Here is a 20305-nt window from a genome sequence, read left to right as displayed (position 1 = left end):
GTCATCCTCCTGGGTGTCCAATCATACCCTAGTTTGCTGCAGCGGCTTTATTTGACTTCACTTTTCACGTGAGCGTGGACGCCTTTTACAATTTACGTTTTTGTTTTGAAATACATGTTCTTTTTAGATTTTGCAAGTGGTGAGGACAATTTGCAATTGCAATAATGTATGCTGGTTGATTTAATGCAAGTATTTAGCATCGTGCAGGTTAACTGCTGAACCTAGTGATTCCCTATTTATTTTGATGATCTGGGCAGCTTTTCGAAAATACTGCAGTGTCGCTAACTAGCTAGGTTAGCTAACGGGACTAGAGCTAGCACAACTGACAACCTTGACTTGTTTGCGTTTTCTAAATTGCATTACTAGCCATGTCATTTTTTTTGTACGTGCTCGTGTGTTACAAGATAAATATGCATTTCTGCTGTGAAATTATTTCCAGGTTCAAATTATGATTCTATTCTGACTTCTCAAATCGTATCCCATGTGGACGGTTGGTGCAACGTGCAACTGGACTCTTCTCTGAAAGTCAGTGGAAAGCGCACCAGTTTGCTACCATCATCCTAAACATTGGATCCCGGCATAAATGTCTCTGCTAGAGGACGTCTTACATTTGTTGCGGTCCGTCCTGGAGTATTTTGGTGTGCCCCCGGACATGGTAAGTTATCTTTAAGTCCGTTACTCAAGTTCATAGGACAGATGCGTATTGATGTATTTCCCAAAACATTCTGTTCACAATATTTTACTGTCATGGATATGGCATTGTGTGAGGCTGATTTGGGGGGGCTGTCTATGCATACTTGTTACAATTCTGTCCTGTTTCTCCTCTCTTGTCTGAGTTTAGCTGGTTCCAGTATGGGAAAGCCAGTTGTGTGGACAGTACCGCAGCGTTGTGCGCATGATAGGCAGCAACCTTCCACTTACACCCTCACCTCGTGTCCACTTCCAGGTACAAACAACTTTTAAATACCTTGATTTGTTCAAGGTATTTAAAGCAGGAGTACCATAAAGACACATGTTATGTGCAGCCAAATGAATTTCATATGTTGTTTACCTATGGGAATAGTTAAGAATTCACCCTTTGTAACATGTATTTTTTTTGTACAGATCCCTCTTCATAGCTACAGACCGCATGGTTATGTTGATGTCACCATGGACACACCTGCTATCCCTTCATTGGCCGATGTGTTGTGGGTGGCGGAAGATGAGGGGGACAGTTTTGCGAAGATCAGGTAAGGATTCACCCAGACTTCCCTGCTGCACTTCTGCGTTTTGTCCATGGGTATTATTTCTGATCTGCTTTGTCTGTGTATCCTACCTCCAGGAATTACGTGCATCCATGTAAGCAAAGTTCTGTGAGTGGGCGAGTTGAGATGGTGCTGGAACCTCCAGGAGAAAAGGTTGGACATCAGGGGCTAGTGCCCTCACAACCCCACAACAGAGGCCCTATAACGGGGCAAAGGTCAGACCCAGAGGCCCTGAGGAAGATCACCGTCCTGGAAGACGAGTTGCTCAAGCTCCGGGCCCAGATAGCCATGATTGTATTGGCAGCACCACCCACAGGTAATATTCTTTACATCTTGTCTCTCCTGCACCCGGACAAAGAAAATAGGAAGGTCTCCTCATTTAGATGTTGTTATAAGTCATCGTAGCTCTTGTAAGATAAAAACGTCCTAATCTCTTGGCCATCCTTTCTGTTTTCCTTCTATTTCGTCTTTTGGCCTTTGCCTTCAAGCTCCACCCCCCACACAGAATGTTCCGGGCACACCCGAATCCCTGATGTCTCCTCCGATGCTCACCTCCACCCCTCGCTGCGCTCTCCCACCTCCTCCCCCACCTCCTCCCCCACCTCCTCCTCCCCCCCCGTCCAACTCCCCTGCGGTCGCCCCGTCCACTCTGGACCTCATCCGGCAGCGCAGGGAGGCGAGCAAGCCCAGCGCCCAGGTTAAGGGCTCCACCCAGGGGCAACCGCATCCTCAGGACCAAGGGGTTCCGTCAATGCTGGATGTGCTCAAAAACTTGAACCAGGTCAAACTGCGCACCACAGTGGAGAGGTAGGCATGGAGTCAAGAAATGCCATGATGTGTTCATGTCTTCTGTGACTGTAATGAGCTTGGAAATGAGAATGCCCTCTTTTAGGCCTTGCTCGGTCAACGTCTAAAATCTAATTTCAACCCCCTCAGGTCACCGGGGGGAACACCAATGAGGAAGCGACAGAGCAGAGGTTCGGCTCTGCTGAACGATCCAGCGGCGCTGATTGCCGAGGCGCTGAGGAAAAAGTTTGCCTACCGTCGCCACGACGACTCGAATGACAAGGAAAACCGTTCGGCGGAGCTGTCACCGTTTGGCAGCCCAGAGGTGCTCCCTGTGAGTCCTGCTGTTACACACACACACACACACACACACACACCAATAATTCAATGGGTCTGTAAATTAAGAGTTACAGTGTAGTTTGGTAGTAAATATTAAATCTCACTCGTGCCATAAATCAACCAGAAGGTGGTGCTATTTCTCTAATATTGGCTTAGCCTCCATGCTTTTCACAGAGTTTATGAGGCAGAAATGTGAGAGAAGCCTGTCGTTGTGTTTCAGGTTCCCCTGCTTTCCAGGCGTAGCCAAGGACGACTCCACCGGTGAAGGGTTACCTCTTGATCACCTCAGGTTAACTGTGACCTCTTAAAACCACCTCAGGCCCCAAAGGTCAACTATTTACCAGCAGCCAATTACATCGCCAGCTGACGTGCCTACATCAACTACTGCAACTGCTGACTCTGTTCTTTTTTTTTTATTCAATGGTATATTTTTATTTGGGAGTTTACAATCGACCTGCTTTTTTTCTGTTGTGTTTCGTATGGCATTGTTTTTGTTGTTGGTTTCTGCCAGAGGTGTTGAATGTAGTTCTCCCATGCAGTCATTTCAATGTTAATTTAGCTGTATGTAAGATTTTCTTTTGTACTGTAAATTGAATGTTATTTTTTGTTGTTGTACAGTTTCACCATGCCATGTGTTTGCGTAGGTGGCAAATGATGTCCTGTTATCTGTGCACATTTTATTTAATGAAAATCTTCGGGGAAATATTTAATAATGATGCAAGGGTGTTAAGCAGCTTTCGACTGCTTAAACCTGCCATGATCTTTCTTAGGTCTTGAATGTAACGTTAACCCTATCATCGTAAACAAGGTGAGGAACTGGGGCTGTGATACCTAAATGCAGGTTTTTCTCTATGCAACCTGTCTTGTTTTCCTACGTTTTGACTTTGCTGCTTTGCGTGACATTGCTCTGGCTGTACCCGTGCATGTGGAACACAATTCGTCTGTCCAGTAGTTGTCGAGCTGAGTTGGAAGACCAGGACTGTATGCATTTACACTGTGTTGTCAATATACATGATATTTTCACTTACTCCAGCCCTTTTTCCTCGTGAGGATTCAAGTGGTGTGGTTTGTCTTGGCAGACTGTGAGGATTCCCAGGCTGGTGTTGGTCTGTGTGTGCATTATACACGGAAAGACTGCAGCTGTTTTCAAGCTCAACTTAGTATCTCTTACTTCCACTCAGATATTTCCCAGTCCTCTCTTTCTTAAGGTTTTCTCAGTGACTGTAGCAGATGGTAAAACTGCTTTCCGAAGGCCAGGACTCAAAAGGAAACCCTATATACCACTGTGAGTGCTTACCGAAGCACCTGATGTTGGTTCATTTGTATTGTCGATTAAGTTACTGCTTGGACAGTAACTGGGTAAGTTGACCAGTTGGTCCTAAAAGAAGTTGACTGCAGCCGTCTTAGGTGGATAGATGATTTGACACAAGCTGGGATCCAAAACAATTTTATTAAAATAAAAAGAACAGTAGCTTTATTGATCACAGTGCTCATAGGCTGATGGCTGGAGAAGCAGGCCCAGATGATCAAGAGTTGCCGTGACGACATGGTAGCGTTACAACAGGCTGTACATGAATTTGTTGGGCCAAAAACACAGGAACTATTTCAAAGCTGCCAGACTGACATTTAAGTGTCATTCTGTAAATTGAATGGAAATAGCCACTTTGTTGTGAAACATCAAGTGTCTGTGCCAGTAGAGGTTTAATCATTGGTGTGTGCAGGTAAGTGTTTAGGTAGTTTGATCCTAGACAGGTGGTTCTGAGATGGCCTGTATTTCTCTCAGTATTGCGCTACATAACTGGCTGCTTCATATAAAGTCACCAGCTGACATGAATACAACTGCAGGCTACTTAGATACTATCCTTCAGGCCGGTGTAAAGAAGTGGGTGTCAGTAAACCATACAAGTTTATAGAAAGTGCTAGAAAATTGCACAAATGTGATCATACAAGATTTGGTCAAATCATTTTTATAGACTATATATGATGTAGAATTAAATGTAATATAAATGTATAAGTCAAAAAAGATCATTACATTTACAATGTTAACCTTATAAAAAGCTGATGCATTTCATTGTGAGCGTTAGAAGTTTATGAAACTTTACATTTGTGAATTGCATTCCTAGTGGAATGATACCGTTAAAATACCCTTCTATGGCCTATTTCAATGTGTGTGTGTCTCTGAAGGTGCACTTTGAGCCATAAAACCTGTCCTTAGCCTCATTGATAACATTATATGAAGTAAATCATCTATACACACTACCAGGAATACATGTAATTGTTAAAACATCTATAAATGTTGAACACTATAGCCACAAAAACAGATATACATAAAGATCATTATGGCACATGTATAGCCATATAAAGTACGTGACCCTCCTAAAGGTATGTAACTGAAGATGCAGCTGAGCGACACTAAAGACGTCACATGGCATTGAGGAATATACTGTTCTCCAGGGAACCAAGAAGCAACGTTTATGGAATGTGAGTCACTGACCTTGAGGTCAAAGTTCATACATAAACATCAAAAGGTTTACAGTGCATATATTAAGAGAAGACGTGAGAAGTAAACACCATTAAACGCATTAGTAAAAACGAAAAAAAGACAATCTGAAAACAGCAGGGTTGTGAAGATGCTGTTAATAAGAAGCACACTGTTAAGTTGTCCAAGAGAAAAATTAAGGCTTTGTAAGCTTTAAAAGTTGAGGTTGCGTGTAAGTTCAGTTTACTAAGTAAGTGAAAGTTCGTAGAAATTTTACATCTATAGAGAGAGAATCTCACACAGAGCCTGTGTTAGAAATGTAGCTCTGAGGTTTCGGCATATGACCCAGTGGATTAATATACAACAGTGTTCAGGGGTTCTATGACTTCAGCCCTCGCCAACAGAAACCCCAGCACGGCTCCACAAAGTCCTCCCTTCCCCTTGGCCTTTTAAGGTATTACACATATTGGTTTAATGTCTTAATTATGAGCCAGATTAAAAATGCACTTTCGTGAAAATCTGTGTAAATTCAACTGTACAAAAAATGAAGTGAAAAGAGTTTTCAGTGTAAGAGCAATTAGAAAGCTTGTAGTAAATATTCTCATATAACTGTTATTTCTATATCTACTTTCATATAATTATTGTCTTCAGCGCCAGTGCGGTCCATCTGACTTGTTGGTTGGACTTTCATTCTGACCTCATCAGTTGATGCTCTTGACAGTCCATCTTCACAGTACGGCATCGTGGGAAGACAAGCATTGACTTCAAGACGTGCCAACTTTTCCTCATCCAAAGCACAAAAAACCCTAATTCACCTAGATCACCCTTGATCCGCCCTTTCCAATCCATTCCAATCCAACAGAGAAAAATGTGTCAAGTCAGCCGTACTTTGAAAGCCCGTCTATCTGCAGTTCTCTGCGTCTTACTCGTTGGTACTTCCACTCGGCCGCAGCACCGCAACTCTCCACCCTGAGAGGGGGAGGGGGGGGGGGAGGAAGAGAGGGGGGGGGGGGGGGGGTGGGCGCTATAGCGACGCGTCCACTTCTCCCATCGCCGAAGCCTGCATGGAGGGTGGGAGAGGGACGAGGCAGGAACAAAGGGGGTGGAATAAGTACTCCTCTATTGGGACAGCAGAGGAAGCAGAGAGGCCGGGTCCTTTATTATGGGATATCCTCCCCTTCTCCTACCCCTCTCTGCACCCCGGGTTCCTCCTCTGGGAGTGGGGGGGAGTGGGCGTGGCTCCCCTCCGTGGCGAGGGGGCAGTCGGGCGGCACGCTGAGGCGCAGTCCGCCCCAGCGGGCTTTGTTCTTGTGCAGGTGTCCCATCATGCTCTGGGTGAGGAGGCTGGGCTCCGTGAAGCGCTGCCACTCCTCAAACAGGGGCTCCACGATGTAGGATATGAAGCCTGGGGCACGGGGGGCAGATGTTAGCGAGAGATGGAGAGAGAGAAATTAGGAGAGAGAGAGATGGAGAGAGAGAGATGAAGAGAGAGAGACAGAATGTGTGGGTGTATGGCTCACCTATCTGTATGGCAGGGACAGAGTCGGACTGCTGGTTACATAAAGGGCTTATCTCCAGGTCAAACTTCCTCTCCAAGTCACCTGTCAAGTCAAATGTTAACGGTAATAAAAAAGAAAACTGCTCTATCTCTGTGTGTGTGTGTGTGTTCAACCCCCTTGGTACGTGACCAATCATAGGCTCCCAACAGGAAATGCTTTCTTCCTGTTTGTGGGACTATTTCCTGTGGCCCCTGGTGGCATCAGAGCCCAGTCCAGACACACTCACCCTGTCGGTAGAACTCCTCACACACCCGCTCGCTCCACTGCCGACTCAGCTCCCACGCCCGGCACGGGTTGCAGATGTCGGCGCACTTCAGAGCAATCTGGAGGAGAGAGGGGCGTCCGGGGCCAGAGAGGGGAAGGAAGGAGAGAGGGGCGTCCGGGGCCGGAGAGGGGAGGGAAGGAGACAGGAGAGAGACAAGGTAGGTAGAGAGGTATCACAGTTAGAGCACGGCATATCCCAGAAAAAAAAGAGTTTCTTCCAACGTTTGTTTAACTGCCCGTGAAGCGCTAATCAAACCTGAGTAAATCAGTCATCCTGGAATGCTGTGTTTACACGTGAGGAACTCGCAGTGCCTGCCAAGTGACAGCAGAAACAACCCTGGTTTCTTCGGTGTTGAGAGAATTAGAACGGGATGTTCCATCGTGAAGCTGTCCAGTATGATAGGCCCATTGGTATGTCAGTTTACAAACTCTGGCCAAAGACACCCACCTTTCATGCTTAAAACTCTGGCCAAGCGCACCCCACCTTTCATGCTTAAACTCTGGACGCATCTGGCTCGGGGAGGAGCTGGTACTGGCAGGACATATTTACAGTATCCAAAACCATGGAGTGATTCAATTTCATTCGGTGGAATAGTGGTTACCGTGGAAACATTATGGGTTTGATTAGGTTATGACATTTGGATTTCATTTGCTCGGAGGGGAGGTTTTGTGAAGTGCTGCTTCACAGACTCTACTGGAACTGGAAGTGTGTTGAAGATGTCAGAGGTGGATCTGTAGGCAATGCTGTCTTAAGGCAATGCCACTGATTTAATGACATCATCAGCTACTGCCTTGGTATAAGAGTGCAATATCCTGGTAGACAGCTGTTGGAAAAAATACATTGTACTGGTAAGTACGCCTATAAAATAGGAGAAAGGGCACATGTGTTTTTTTTTCTTAATGGAATATTCATAGGACAGTAAGCATTTAAGCTGTAATATTTCCTGTTCAGAATGAAGTACAAAAATAGTTTTTTTACACTTGCCCTTAAAAGTGCCTCTAGGGTTAACCCTTGTGTTATCTTCGGGTCAATTGTGACCCTTCAGTCATTGTGACCCCCACGTATTGCAACATCTTTACCTCATACAAAAATAAAGTTAAGCATTTTCTTTTAACCGTCGGGCTGTCTCACGACCCCCCACAGCGCAAAGGTAAAAAAAAAGAAGCTTTTTATTTGTTTTTGTATTGGGTAAAGTTGTCGCAGCACAACGATGGGTCGTTGTGAACCTTCGGGTCATTGTGACCCGAAGGCAGCACAAGGGTTAAGCAGTGAAAATGTCCAACACATTCTAATCAAGTTGTGTTTGACATTTTCGGCTGGGTTGTCATGGGAACCCACTATGTTTATTATTGCAGTGAGATGCAAGGTGCGATTCGGAGCCCCTGCTCTGGGGCAAGTGTTCTGTTCATCGCACGGGAAGTTTGTTATTGTATAAATACACCAACGTTATCATAGGCACTACTTTGGACCAACGTCATAGCCATTCCTCGCCTCAATTAAGCCCAACTGTGGCACTGCTTAAAATAGAAAATGTGCCATGAACTGATATATCTTGAAATCTGTCTGTCTGCTTGATGTTGAACCACAAAGAGGCTGCTAGCAACTACAGAGAATTATGCAACGGGAAACATTCTATCATTGTTGTCAGGGACTTTTTCTAGATTGGTTCCAGAGGAGCCAATCGCATTCCGTACAAAGACAGTTTGGAGGAGTTGAGCATCAGGGTCTCGTTGAAAGACAGAACAGGGGATTCTGCAACAGAGACTAAGACAGAAGTCCTGTCAGGACAACCTAGAACGACAGAAGGAGAGGCGGCGCTGAGGGAGGGAGGGAGGACGGGCCGGCCACGACGGACACGGGAATGATAAACACCACAGAGGTGAAGGGAGGACGAGGAGAGAGAAGGAACGACTGAGACAGAGAGAGAGACCAGAGAGATACGAGAAGAGAGAGAAGACGGAGAGGACGATGATCAGGAGGTCCGAACCAAAAACGAAATCAATAGAAGAAAAAAAATACCACAAAGAAAAGAAAACAATAAGCGTGTGTGTATTAGCCTACCTGCAGCATGAAGTGCCTGTGCTCTGCATGTTCCAGGTTGAGGTCCTGGTTGTCCAGATGTTCTCTGAACGTTGTGAGGAACTCGTTTTGACGACTGATGTCCGTGGCTAGGATGAGCGAGCCCAGCTGCTGTTCCATGTCCTGCCTGTGGGGGGGCAGGAGAGAGTACACTCACTACACAGTAGAGACTGCCCACGGTTGTGGTGATAATACAGTATTGGACACAGGACAGGGTGTGTAGTGTCTAGCTGTGCTACAATTCTCATCTTTGTGTTGTGTTTGGATCTGTATGGGTCCTGTGTTTGGTATCTTACGTGACATCGGCAGGTAGATGGGACATCAGGCCAGACTCTCTGAGCATTCCCACTGTGGAGCGCCAGTGATGACTCTCCAGCACCGACGTGTTCTACACACACACACACACACACACAGTCAGAACCAGCTCACGATGCCCGTACGTCACACGCTCAACAAGAAGGGGCCGAGTGTAAAACTCAACGAGCTGACTTTAGTTTTTTTGTTTACTTTTCGTTCCCTCTCGTTCACTCCTGGACCTTCTCACTGACACACACACACACACACACACAGACAGACAGACAGGCGGAGTGTGTCTGACCTGGTAGAGGCTGGCGAGGTGGTGTCGGGTCTTGATGAGGAAGGGCTGGTTGACCCCCGGGTGATCCACGTCGTGGGCGGCGGCCGCCATCAGGCCCAGGAACACATCCAGCGGGCTCAACTGCTCCGCCAGCTACGACAGGGGTCAAGGGGTCAGGGCGTATGCAGACTGCAGAGCATCGTAAACAACCGTCTGGCTTGGACTGTAGCGTCAGACTCTCAGTCTTCAGGTTACATGAGAGCTACGGAAGTTTGAAAATCGATAAATCTGCTTTGGGTGGAAACAGCAGGTCTGACTGTGCGGGGTGGGAGGGAGTGACCACGGCGATGTTAAGCCGGCCATGTGAGTATATGTCCTCGTGGTTACCATGGCACCGGTGTTTGTTGATGTTATGTGGAGATTTCCTGCCGAATAAATCTTTCTGTCTGCTGTGTTACATAACAAGCTGTTCATTTGGCCGGGGTCAGAGGGACAACAGAGGGTTGGACACCCAGGCTTTGTGTGTGTGTGTGTGTTATCATATTACCGCTAGTGTACAGCGTCACTGATTCCTTCCTTTAAAACAATGCCGATGTCACAGCTTGATTACCTTGGGCTCCTTTAAGTAGCAGTACATGGCTTGTGTCACATCAGCTGCATGGACAGCATTGTGGTAGGGATTATGGGAGTGGTAGTCCTCCTGCACCATACCTGCCGAGTCAAGACACATTCAGAAACAAATGCAGATAATCCCTTTTATATATGTATGTATTTTGGAGAGGTATTTTCTGCTTGTAATGGATACAGATACAGTGAAGAGAAACAAGGAATGAAAGGGAAAGGGGAGGCCCACGAAAAGGCCTAGGCGGAGTGTGGATCACTGGGTCTCTCCCTGCTGCTGTGTCGGCCTACTTACCCAGAAACCTGTGCAGTTTGACCATGTCCAGCTGGAAGTGGTGGATGAGACCATACATGTTGAACAGGTGGCACATCAGAGTCACCAGACTGTTGCCTGTTGACACACACACACACACACACACTCTTTAAAACAGTTACCAAACACAGTTAGCACACACTACCCTCATTGGAACACACCGATACTAAGCCTTCGGCGCAGTCGCATTCCAGTACGTAGTAATACAACATGAAGCAGCTTGGGAAGGTGTTAAGTAGTGCCCTCACCGTTAGTGAGGCGATCAAACAGGAAGATGTCAAAGTTCCACGTTCCGACCTTGGACAGCATGTGCTGCGGGACACAAACAAGGTCAGCTCAGCCTGTGTGTGAGAAGGGTCTTTGGAAATGATCCCTGTGTATATGTCAGAGTACCGCTGTGAGAGTGTGAGTGTGTGTGCACAATACTGCAACACTTGTCTATTTGTGTGTGTAACCCTCAGTGTGGGTGGTGGTGTGTGTGGACATAAAACGTGTCTGTGTGTGGCTCCTCCGTGTGTGTGTGTGTGTGTGTATGCGCACGTACCGCGGCCTGCCCCAGGTAGTCGTCGTCCAGCAGGTGCAGGGAGCCGTGGGGCGCCAGGCCGCGGAGCAGTCGCGAGGCGTGACAGTACCTCTGGAAGCTCAACAGACGCCTCACCTTCCTCCTCGTGCCTGACTCCACCTCCTCCTGGCCGGCTGGCCCGCCCGGGGCTGCTGCTGCTGACACACACACACACACACAAGGACAAGGGTTAGAATATACACACACATACAGACAGGGGGTGTATATATATATATACACACACACACACACACAGAGGTTACGTTTATGCGCACACACACACAGAGCTACACACAGAAGGCAAGACACAAATGATGTCCACACAAGTAACACCACCCACACTGAGGGTTATTAAACCAGTGTACATACACACACTCTCTCTTACACACACACACACACACACAGACAGGTGTTACATACACACACACATTTCCCTTCTCTCTCCCCAGGTGTTGCTAAGTGTAGGGAGGGTTCTGCCGAGAACCAGGCGAGCACAGAGACGTACTGTTGAGGAGGCGGAGGTCAATCAGTGGGTAGGAGCCTCTTCTCTCAGCCAGTAAGAGCCCTGCATGACCCCTCAGTCTGCCATCCGCTGGAGATACACAGGGAGAGAGAGAGAGAGAGAGAGAGAGAGAGAGAGAGAGAGAGAGAGAGAGAGAGAGAGAGAGAGAGAGAGAGAGAGAGAGAGAGAGAGAGAGAGAGAGAGAGAGAGAGAGAGAGAGAGAGAGAGAGAGAGAGAGAGAGAGAGAGAGAGAGAGAGGAAAGGGGGATTACTTTGACTCTTGTCATTATGGTTACTGCAGTTTGGGGGGGGGGGGGCAGGTATGTTCATTTTTCATTACAATAAATCTTCTTAAAATGAGTTTGGGAGAGAGGGACAGAGACCAGAGAGAGGGTGGCCGGAGACCGAAGCAGGTCATAGAGATCTCACGTGATAGAGAGGAGTGAGTAAAAGGACAGCAATATGAAGGAGTTGGACGAAAAAGAGCAAACCCTCCACAAGTCATCCCACCATGTTTAGAGGCTTCCTAGCAGCAGAACAGATCAACAAGAGGGGCATTCTTGAGTAGAGAGCTGCAGTCAACACATTTGCTGTCATGGGATGAAGTTTGTTCACGTCTGGGGAGAATATACCCCTGTATGTACAGACAAGGAACACACACACACTCTCCGACTCCCTCTCTGACCCCAGACCTTGTTGTAACCATATCTCTCAGAAAGATACACCAAGACACAACATGGTGTGATTATTACCATTTCTGTCTGCACTTGAGGACACAGCTAAAGCAAAACAGAAAACGACAACATGCAATGTAACAAACATCAAAGCAAAACTTGTGTACTCAAGCAACCACACAGGCGCTTGCGCACACAAGGACACGCGTGCACACGCACACAAAGCCATGCCAAACACACACACCTCAGCAAACACAGTGATCTGAATAACCCACTGCGATTGGATAAAGCTCTGAGGCACCACAGCACAAATGAAGCGCTTATGTCCTTACGGTTGCCAGTTCCTATCTCATCCCCTCTCTTGTGTGACTCTCCGTCAGAGTAGCTGAAGCTGAAAACTGCCCGTCGGGGGGGGGGGGGGGGGGGATCACATCACGGGGGTAACCCTCTGGGGTTGCCAGATCTGCTAAACAGTAGGGATTGCCTGGCATCTTCACGTTGCCAGATTTGGCGGATGATTCGTTTGTGTCCTCGCAGTTTTGGCAAGCTGTGTGCGTTTGTGTGAACATACAACACGTGATGCCATCACAAACCACACGCGCACACTGACACAAACACCCGTGTCTCTTCCGACTCTGGCTCACTCCCAAATGACTACTTTTCCTTCTCTTACTCCCCCTTCATATTTGGCTCCTTCCACATTCACCCCCCAACTCCCCCTCCCCTCCTCAATCCCACCTCCTCTCTCTTACTCTCTCTCTTCCTTTCTCTCTCTCCATCTCTTTCTCCGCCCCCTCCATCTCTTTCACTCTGCTCCCTGTCTCCCTGTGTGTGTGTCTGGTAAATAGGTCACTCTGTGCACTGTGCAGAACTGGGTCATTTGGGATGAAACAAACGTGAATCAAGTCATAAAGGCTCAGGGTGTTTAACATCCACTGCAGCTTGTACACACACACACACACACATCTGGTTTTTGCCAACAAACATATGGCACTAACACACATAGATACACACACACGCCTACACAAGCACACACTGATAGAAAACCTGATGATACTCGATGCGGATGGTTTAAAAATGCTGTATGAATTGGAAAATAGGTTTCATGTAAACAACCATGAGGCACACACACACACACAAACACACACACACTTGTCTCTTCTACAGCCGGTACTTAACTTCACTTTCAGGTGACAAGTGACCTGAGATGTGGCTGGGACAGTCCCATATCCTCTGAGTCAGCAGCCAGCCAACTCTGTCATCACAGTCAAAGACAGCCAGTCAACTCCATCACAACAGTCAATGACAGCCAGTCAACTCCATCACAACAGTCAATGACAGCCAGTAAATTCTGTCATGACAGTCAAAAACAGACAGCCAACTCTGTCATCAGAGTCAAGTCAGCGAGCGTAGTAACAGTAGTGGAGGGAGTCATTAGCACAGCTGCAGCCCAGCAGATGGTAAGGCTGCTTCATGTGTTGGATGCCCAGGCTTACATAGCAAATCCCTAATTTCACTGTCTGCTCTGGCCAGCTAACCTGCCTTAAACCCATGCACACAGACAGACAAACGCACAAAACACACAAACAAATACACAGATACACTCCCACACTGAGAAAAGGGTTATAAACACAACAAACGCATTCGACTTCGACTGACCCAAACAAAACTACAATTGACCCTGAACATCTCTTCCTCTAGGTGACCAGGGGGGTATTACAGAAAGCAGGTCATGTGACATACCCAGGTAAGTTAACTCCCCAGATGACACCCAGCATTGTAGCAACATTGCCAGTAGGTTTCTGCAAAATCAGCTGGTGGGTTAACTTACCCGGTGATGTTGCATAACCTGCTTTCTGGAATACCCCCCTGCTCTATAACACCACGCAAAACAAAAACACACACACGGAATGACTTCCAATCCTCACAAATGTTTACAAGAGATCCCGCTAGTACACACACACACGTTACACACGTTATTTCGAAACACTCGGTGGCAACTTTTCACACACAGAGTGTGTGTGAAAGTACGAGGGGGGGGGGGGGGGGGGGGGTGTCAAACTGACCTATCCGGTGCTCTACCTTCTCCTCCTCTGCCTCCGGCCCCCCACCTCCCTCTCTCCACGTTGCCCCCTGGTCGCTGTCAGCCCCCCGGGGCCCACCTGCGCCCCCCCGACAGGCCCTCCAGGCAGCCCGGAGCTGGCGTATGAGGGCAGAGATCTCCACGGTGAGGGAGAGGCCCCCGCACGAGACCGGCGGGCCCCTCAGGGGCCAAACAGGGGAGGGGGGCACCTCCTCTACCCCCACCCCCAAGGGTCCGCGGTCGCTGCGACCCAGCTCTGAACTCCACAGCCCCTCCAGCACAGGCATTCCGAGAGAGGAAGAGGGGGGGGGGGGGGGTGGAGGCGCGGAGAGGGTGGTTGGGTTTGAGAAAGGGTGTCAGATGTGGGGATGACCGAGAGAGGGAAAAGGTGGAGAGAGAGAAAGAAAGAGATGCAGTGCGGAGGGAGAGCCGGAGATGGAAAGAGATGGTCTTACACAACGCTCGAGACAAAGACCTGCAGAGAGAGAGAGAGAGAGAGAGAGAGAGAGAGAGAGAGAGAGAGAGAGAGAGAGAGAGAGAGAGAGAGAGAGAGAGAGAGAGAGAGAAAGAGAGAGTGAGTGAGAGAGGGGCGAACTGACGTAGAAAGGTGAAGAGAAAAAAAAGAGGACAGCACTCATGGAGGACAGTGGCTTGGATGAAAGAAGAGAGGGATTGGAGGATGAGGCGAGGAACGCGGACAGTTGGGAAGAGAGACCGCGATGAGGAAGAGTCGGAGGAGAGAGTCTGGTGCGTGTCTGGCTCCCTCCTGGTCTACGAGTGATGCTCTTCTCCCGACCGCCTTCTGGCGCATTCTCCCTCTCCCCCCTCCCTCCCTCCCTCCCTCCCTCCCCCCCCTTGTGTCCTCCACTGCTCTACTGATGGTGTTGGGATTTGAAAGCCCCTCCTCCGTTTCTCTCCAACTCTCACAGATGTTCACTCTCTCCCTCAGTTCTGCTCAGCTCTCCCTGCGCTGGACGAGCTCACGGACGCAAGACAGACGCAGAGGAGAGAGCGAGGAAGAGAGAGAGATAGTGAGAGAGAGACAGACAGAGAGAGCCAGAGAGAGAGAGAGACAGCGAGAGAGAGGGAGAGGGGGGGAGTGAGCAGTGTTTGAAAGTGTTCATGGGTTCACGGCCACATCATCGGTCTCACGGTCAGCGGCCACAGGGTTGAATGAGTTTGAAAGCCCCCTTCTACATACACACACACACACACCAGTTGACTGAGTCAGAAGTTAAAAAACACACAAAGACAGAGATTTGCACACACGCTTAATTTAATTTGAGGTCACACCGCACAAATGGATAGACACACAGATGTTAACACCTCAAGTTATGAAACACACACACAGACAAACCACATCCGCACACACAAAAAACACTGTTGTTACAATAGGTGAGAAAGGTTAAAAAAAGATAGGTTTTGTCCCTTATAAACATGTTGTGTAAACTAACGAGGCCCTCTGAGATTTGTTTAGCAACACAGCTCAGTGCCAGTGGAATGTACATTTTTGGAGTGGCCCGCTACTTTCCAACCAATTAAGTTCCAGCAATCCTGCTCCAGCCAATCGCCTTCAGAGAGGCGGGCCTTCCCCTTTGGCTTATTTGTGAAATCACTGTCAAACTTGAACTGGAGGAAAGTGCCAAAGTTTAGACAAGCATTGGTTGTTACCTTCGGTGGTTACCTTCTGCAGCTTTAAGCGCAGGGACTACGTCACAAATCTGTCTGGAGGAAAGCATCTAGGACGTCCTCACATGTCACGTGTGAGTGTGTGTGTGTGTCTTATCAGCTCTGTTCCACACATCAGCCTGAGGACCTGGAAACACCTCCCTCAGTCCTCATCCACCAATCACTCTCACATGACCACTATAGGAGAACGTTTAGGGGGACATGACCTGGCCGTACACACACACACACACACACACACGTGCACTGTTACACAAGGCATAAGCCTTGAATTAACCCTTGTGTTATCTTCGGGTCATTCTGACCCATCAGTCATTGTGACCCACCGTCGTATTGCGACAAATTTACCTCATACAAAAACAAAGTGAAGCATTTTCTTTTAACTGTCGGGCTGTCTCAGACCCCCCACATTGGAATGGTTAAAAGAAAATTATTTTTATTTGTTTTTGTATTGGGTAAAATTGGGTTAACACAACAATGGTTCGTTATGAACCTTTGGGTCATGTGACCCGAAGGCAGCACGAGGGTTAAATGCTGACACAAGCTCACAGAGACAAAGCAGCGCACACGGACAACTGCCCTTGTCCAACTGCCCTTGTCCAACTGCCCTTGTCCAACTGCCCTTGTCCAACTGCCCTTGTCCAACGCAATCTGACTGACCTCCTGTTCTAATTATGGAAAACCAGCGCAAATTGTACAGTTGTAACCAAGTACGCGCAGGCCATTTTGGTGGACTGACCAACCAACCAAGCTGCCGCTAGTCCCCTGCAGCCCCTAGCAGCCGCTAGTTGCTAGTCGCAGCTGAAAAGAAACAGAGTTACAGAGGGGATGATAGGACTGGACAATACCGTACAAGGTCCTTATAAAAAAACGGTTGTATAGTTACAGAGAACAGTAGGGAAATGAAAACAGTAGTCATATTCGTCAAGAAGAAAAGTTGCATCAGAGAATACGGGCAGAGGTGGAAATGTGTGTGTGTGTGTTTTCAATGAATGTGTCCCGTGTAGTGTGTGTGTGTGTGCGCGTGTGTGCGTGTTAGGACAAGGTCAGCCCGAGCCTCATACTGTAAACTTAGGAGATTGTCATCAGACTGGCTTCCAGATGAGCATGCACAAACACACAGCCTCTGCCAGCGCTCCAAATCAAACAGACAGCCCACAGGATGGCACTGCCCTGTGACACTCCACATCAGACATATCTGTGACCCGGGCTGCTGGTCCTCCTACACTCAGCCAGAGCCCTCGACGGAACAAACACACTGCTGTGTGACCGTGCGTGTGTGTGTGGTCGTGTGTGTGTGTGTGTCCTTATCAAGGCGACATGAACCCGTCGGGATTACATCTGATTCATTTGGCCGACCGTTTGACCCGAAGCGACGTACAAACGATGCATGTAGAAAACACAGGAGGGAATAGGTTATGCTGTGGCGTTATTCTTTTTATTTATATTTAAATGTATTTTTTTTACTTGCCGACAGATTGTTATAGAAGCAGGCCCTGTACTTTCTCGTTCCATGTTTAACCACAAACAGTCTTCTGAGATGAGTGACCATTTCAATATGTTTGATGGAGGAAAGAGGTACAGTTTGGTCCATCGCTTATGTCTCACAGTAAAGTGAGCAGAGTGTGTTGAGGTAAAAGGATGCTTACCCAGCATGCAAACTTGTATGTCATTCTGCTCTGCCCTTTCAAATGCGACCGGTGCACACCTCTGTCAGGAAAGAGAGACAGAGAGTTATTTCAAGGAAAACAAATGTGAAACACTCAACACCACCTTTGCTGAAGAATGTGGAATGTGCCGTTGACAAACTCTGGTTTGTCAAGCAGTAGCTAAGCATGAAATAAAACAAACACACAAAGCTATATAACTTAGAGTAAGTAGCACCTCCAACACTGGTTAGGGTTCAATATTTACCCATACAAAGTATAGACACACATATGCGCAGACATCCAGTTCATTCAGTGATATAATCACACAAGATAGTCGGCAAAGGCCATACAACCGGCCCAATAATTATGAAATGATTAGTCTTGTATCCATGGTTGTTAAGCCTACTGCGACCTGCCTCAGGGGAGCAGAACACGGCATGTTCTGCAGAACACACATCTGAAATACTGGTGGACGTCTATGTCTGATTGGAGTACAGGAAAACAGAAACTGGCAGGTGGGAAACACCACAGTGCACAGGCAGCTGCTGTCTGCTCTTGGGGCAGGTTGTGTCACTAGGCTCTTTGCTGTCCCCATCTTTGTCACTGTCTCTGGATTTGTTTTGCTATGGCCATGGTGACAAAGTGTATCCACACAAAACTGCTGTTGTTGTTGTTGTTTTCTGGGTTAATTGTGGTTGTTTGTTTGTTGTTTGTTTGTTTGTTTTGGAAGACGGTTGTGTTCCACCTCTTCGGGATGAGCTGTATTCTACTGAAACAAATTTGTTCATTTGAATATGGATCGTTACGGTCCAATATTATCTGTTTATTTCCTGTATACTGTTTCCTTTCTACTGTTTGTTGTACAGTATTTGCCTGAATAAATAAAGGGTTTAATAAAATCAAATAATGCTGTTCTTTTACTTGGTCTTTGTGTCTATTTCTTTCTTACACACGCACGCACTCACTCTCACACGCATGCATTCTGTTAAGCTTTGTTTCATTTTTGGTTGCTGTCCAATGGTTTCCTCAGGGGGCTTGTTGCCATTTCAACTAGTCTTCTATGTATGTAATGTCACTCAAACTAAAGAGTCTCTTGTGTTTTTCACAAAGTCAAGTCCTGTCTCCTCAGACTTTCCGACAGGCCACACAACCCAATTTATACTGTGTTCCCATGTCTGTGTAGTGTCACACTTTCTCATTTTATATCACGATGTGAGTGAGTGAGTGCTAAGGGAAGGAAGAGAACTGGTGTTAACAACCACATCTCAGGGATAGATTTCCTTCTCAATTCACTAAAAACAAAATGTAAACAGCGCGCAGAAAATGTAATGGAAAAAAACATACACTGGGTCACACAAATTCAAACATAAATGTTAAGAGCAATTTTCTGAAAGCAATGACCTCAGATTTAAAAAAATAAATAAGTAAATTAAAGTAAATAATTATTTACTTTACAAAGTTTAAGCTAACTGACATCAATTAGCCTAAAGAGTATTATGGAAAAAGTTGTGGTTGCTAGTGTGAGCAGCAGAGACGAGACTGCAGGCTAACAGGTGGGCCTATTCACTAGATAGTGTACCAATTTTAAAGGCCTGTACTTGTATAATTCTTATTTTTCTTCTTTCTTTTATTTTACTTCACAGCCTAGTTTATTGAAGTATTTTCTGCTTCACAGTGTATTTTATGACAGCAGTGTAACCTCTCACAGCGACTTCGGCACATTCTGCATTAGTCCAACACAAGACCATTTGGTGTAGGCTAAACCAAACAAGTGTACGCCAGCTATATCAAAATTACTAGGCAGGTACAAACTTACTCTTACTAAATGACCATGACTAATATTACAGTAGACGGTAAGTTACAAGTCACCTACAACTATTTGTCTCATAGCCTGCTTGTAATGTGTTGGTCGTTTTGTGCGGGGTACAAGGTTGGAAACAGACTTATCAGCTGTCATGATGTTCCATAAAGGCGAGGGTGTTCTATTGAAGCTGCGTGGCTGTAGGCTGTCAAAACAGATGTGACTGATAGCCTGCTGTGTTTGTCAACAGCTTTGATGAAAAGGTGGAGTTTAGACCACTATACTCTCGTGATCTTAAGATACAACTATCGCGCAGGGGATTCGATAAGTCGACATTACGGGTCGAAGGGCCCACATGCATCCCAAGACGAGTTGAAAGCCTACACACAGGCTCCCACCTCTGCGCTATTCTGATTTTTTGACGACACATTTTCCGGATTAGAAGAACAGTGGACGTTTTGACATGAAATGTGCATTCAAAATATATAATAAAAATAGTTGTTGACATACCTCAACCATTAAACAAGACATTGAACCATCGCGGCAGCTCAGGGATAAGTGAATGCGGTGGAATCTCGCGCGTGTCAATCGCTCTCATGTAGGCACGCGGCACAGAATCAAGCGTCTTTAAGACGCAAGGGAATGTTCACAAGCGGCAACAGTGCGAGCAAATGTCCTTATATCTTTACAAGAAACACAAATGCCAGCATTCTCAGTGTAGGTCCAGCTGTCGTCTGAGTCCCTTTGGCTGTAAGTTGTCAAACCAGGCAAGTGGTGAAGTTGGACGTTTCTCCTTGTGTTGTCCGTTGCCGTATTGACTTGGCTGCCTTGCGCTGCAGTGAGAAAGCGCTGGTAGCGGTTGGTCGGACTGAAGCAGAGGCGGGACTTTAAAGTGTGGCCCAATGAGCGTAGAGCCGCAAGCTGACCAGTGCGAAGATTTCTTTTGGTGGGGAAAAGAAACTCAAATATTCTGCGCTATGGTCGAAAAGGGGGTAAGACACCCACTAGAACCAATGAAAAGTAGGCTGTGAACAAAAGCAGTGTTTTTACAGTGACTTTAGTCTTTCCGTTTTTTAGTTAATTGTA

The 20305-nt window shown here is 47.0% G+C and overlaps 2 protein-coding genes across 3 annotated transcripts; one reads left to right on the top strand and one right to left on the bottom strand.

Annotated features, from left to right (window-relative positions):
• The first annotated feature begins 5 nt into the window (after positions 1-5).
• On the top strand, positions 6-3807 carry mtfr2 (mitochondrial fission regulator 2). Its single transcript, XM_062467297.1, has 8 exons — positions 6-139; positions 440-655; positions 842-946; positions 1105-1229; positions 1322-1560; positions 1733-2051; positions 2181-2364; positions 2590-3807. The coding sequence occupies exons 2-8, from the start codon at positions 584-586 to the stop codon at positions 2632-2634; spliced, it is 1089 nt and encodes a 362-aa protein (XP_062323281.1). The 5' UTR covers positions 6-139; positions 440-583; the 3' UTR covers positions 2635-3807.
• On the bottom strand, positions 3801-20064 carry LOC134024692 (cAMP-specific 3',5'-cyclic phosphodiesterase 7B-like). 2 transcript variants are annotated; one of them, XM_062467295.1, is made up of 13 exons: positions 19730-20064; positions 17419-17479; positions 11330-11416; positions 10807-10982; positions 10511-10574; positions 10245-10340; positions 9939-10039; positions 9350-9481; positions 9048-9139; positions 8734-8878; positions 6634-6730; positions 6369-6449; positions 3801-6253 (listed from the first exon to the last, which is right to left on the bottom strand). In XM_062467295.1, exons 1-13 carry the CDS (start codon positions 19748-19750, stop codon positions 6009-6011), a joined length of 1398 nt encoding a protein of 465 aa, XP_062323279.1. In that variant the 5' UTR covers positions 19751-20064; the 3' UTR covers positions 3801-6008. The 2 variants fall into 2 exon arrangements, with proteins under 2 accessions (XP_062323279.1, XP_062323280.1); XM_062467296.1 differs by having other exon boundaries at positions 10807-10979.
• Between the last annotated feature and the right edge of the window lie 241 nt (positions 20065-20305).

Source organism: Osmerus eperlanus, chromosome 8 (genome assembly GCF_963692335.1).
Source record: "Osmerus eperlanus chromosome 8, fOsmEpe2.1, whole genome shotgun sequence".
In the NCBI taxonomy this organism is placed as follows: Eukaryota; Metazoa; Chordata; class Actinopteri; order Osmeriformes; family Osmeridae; genus Osmerus; species Osmerus eperlanus.
The sequence above is the reverse complement of the archived record's forward strand: the minus strand, read 5'-3'. Positions and strand labels throughout refer to the sequence as shown.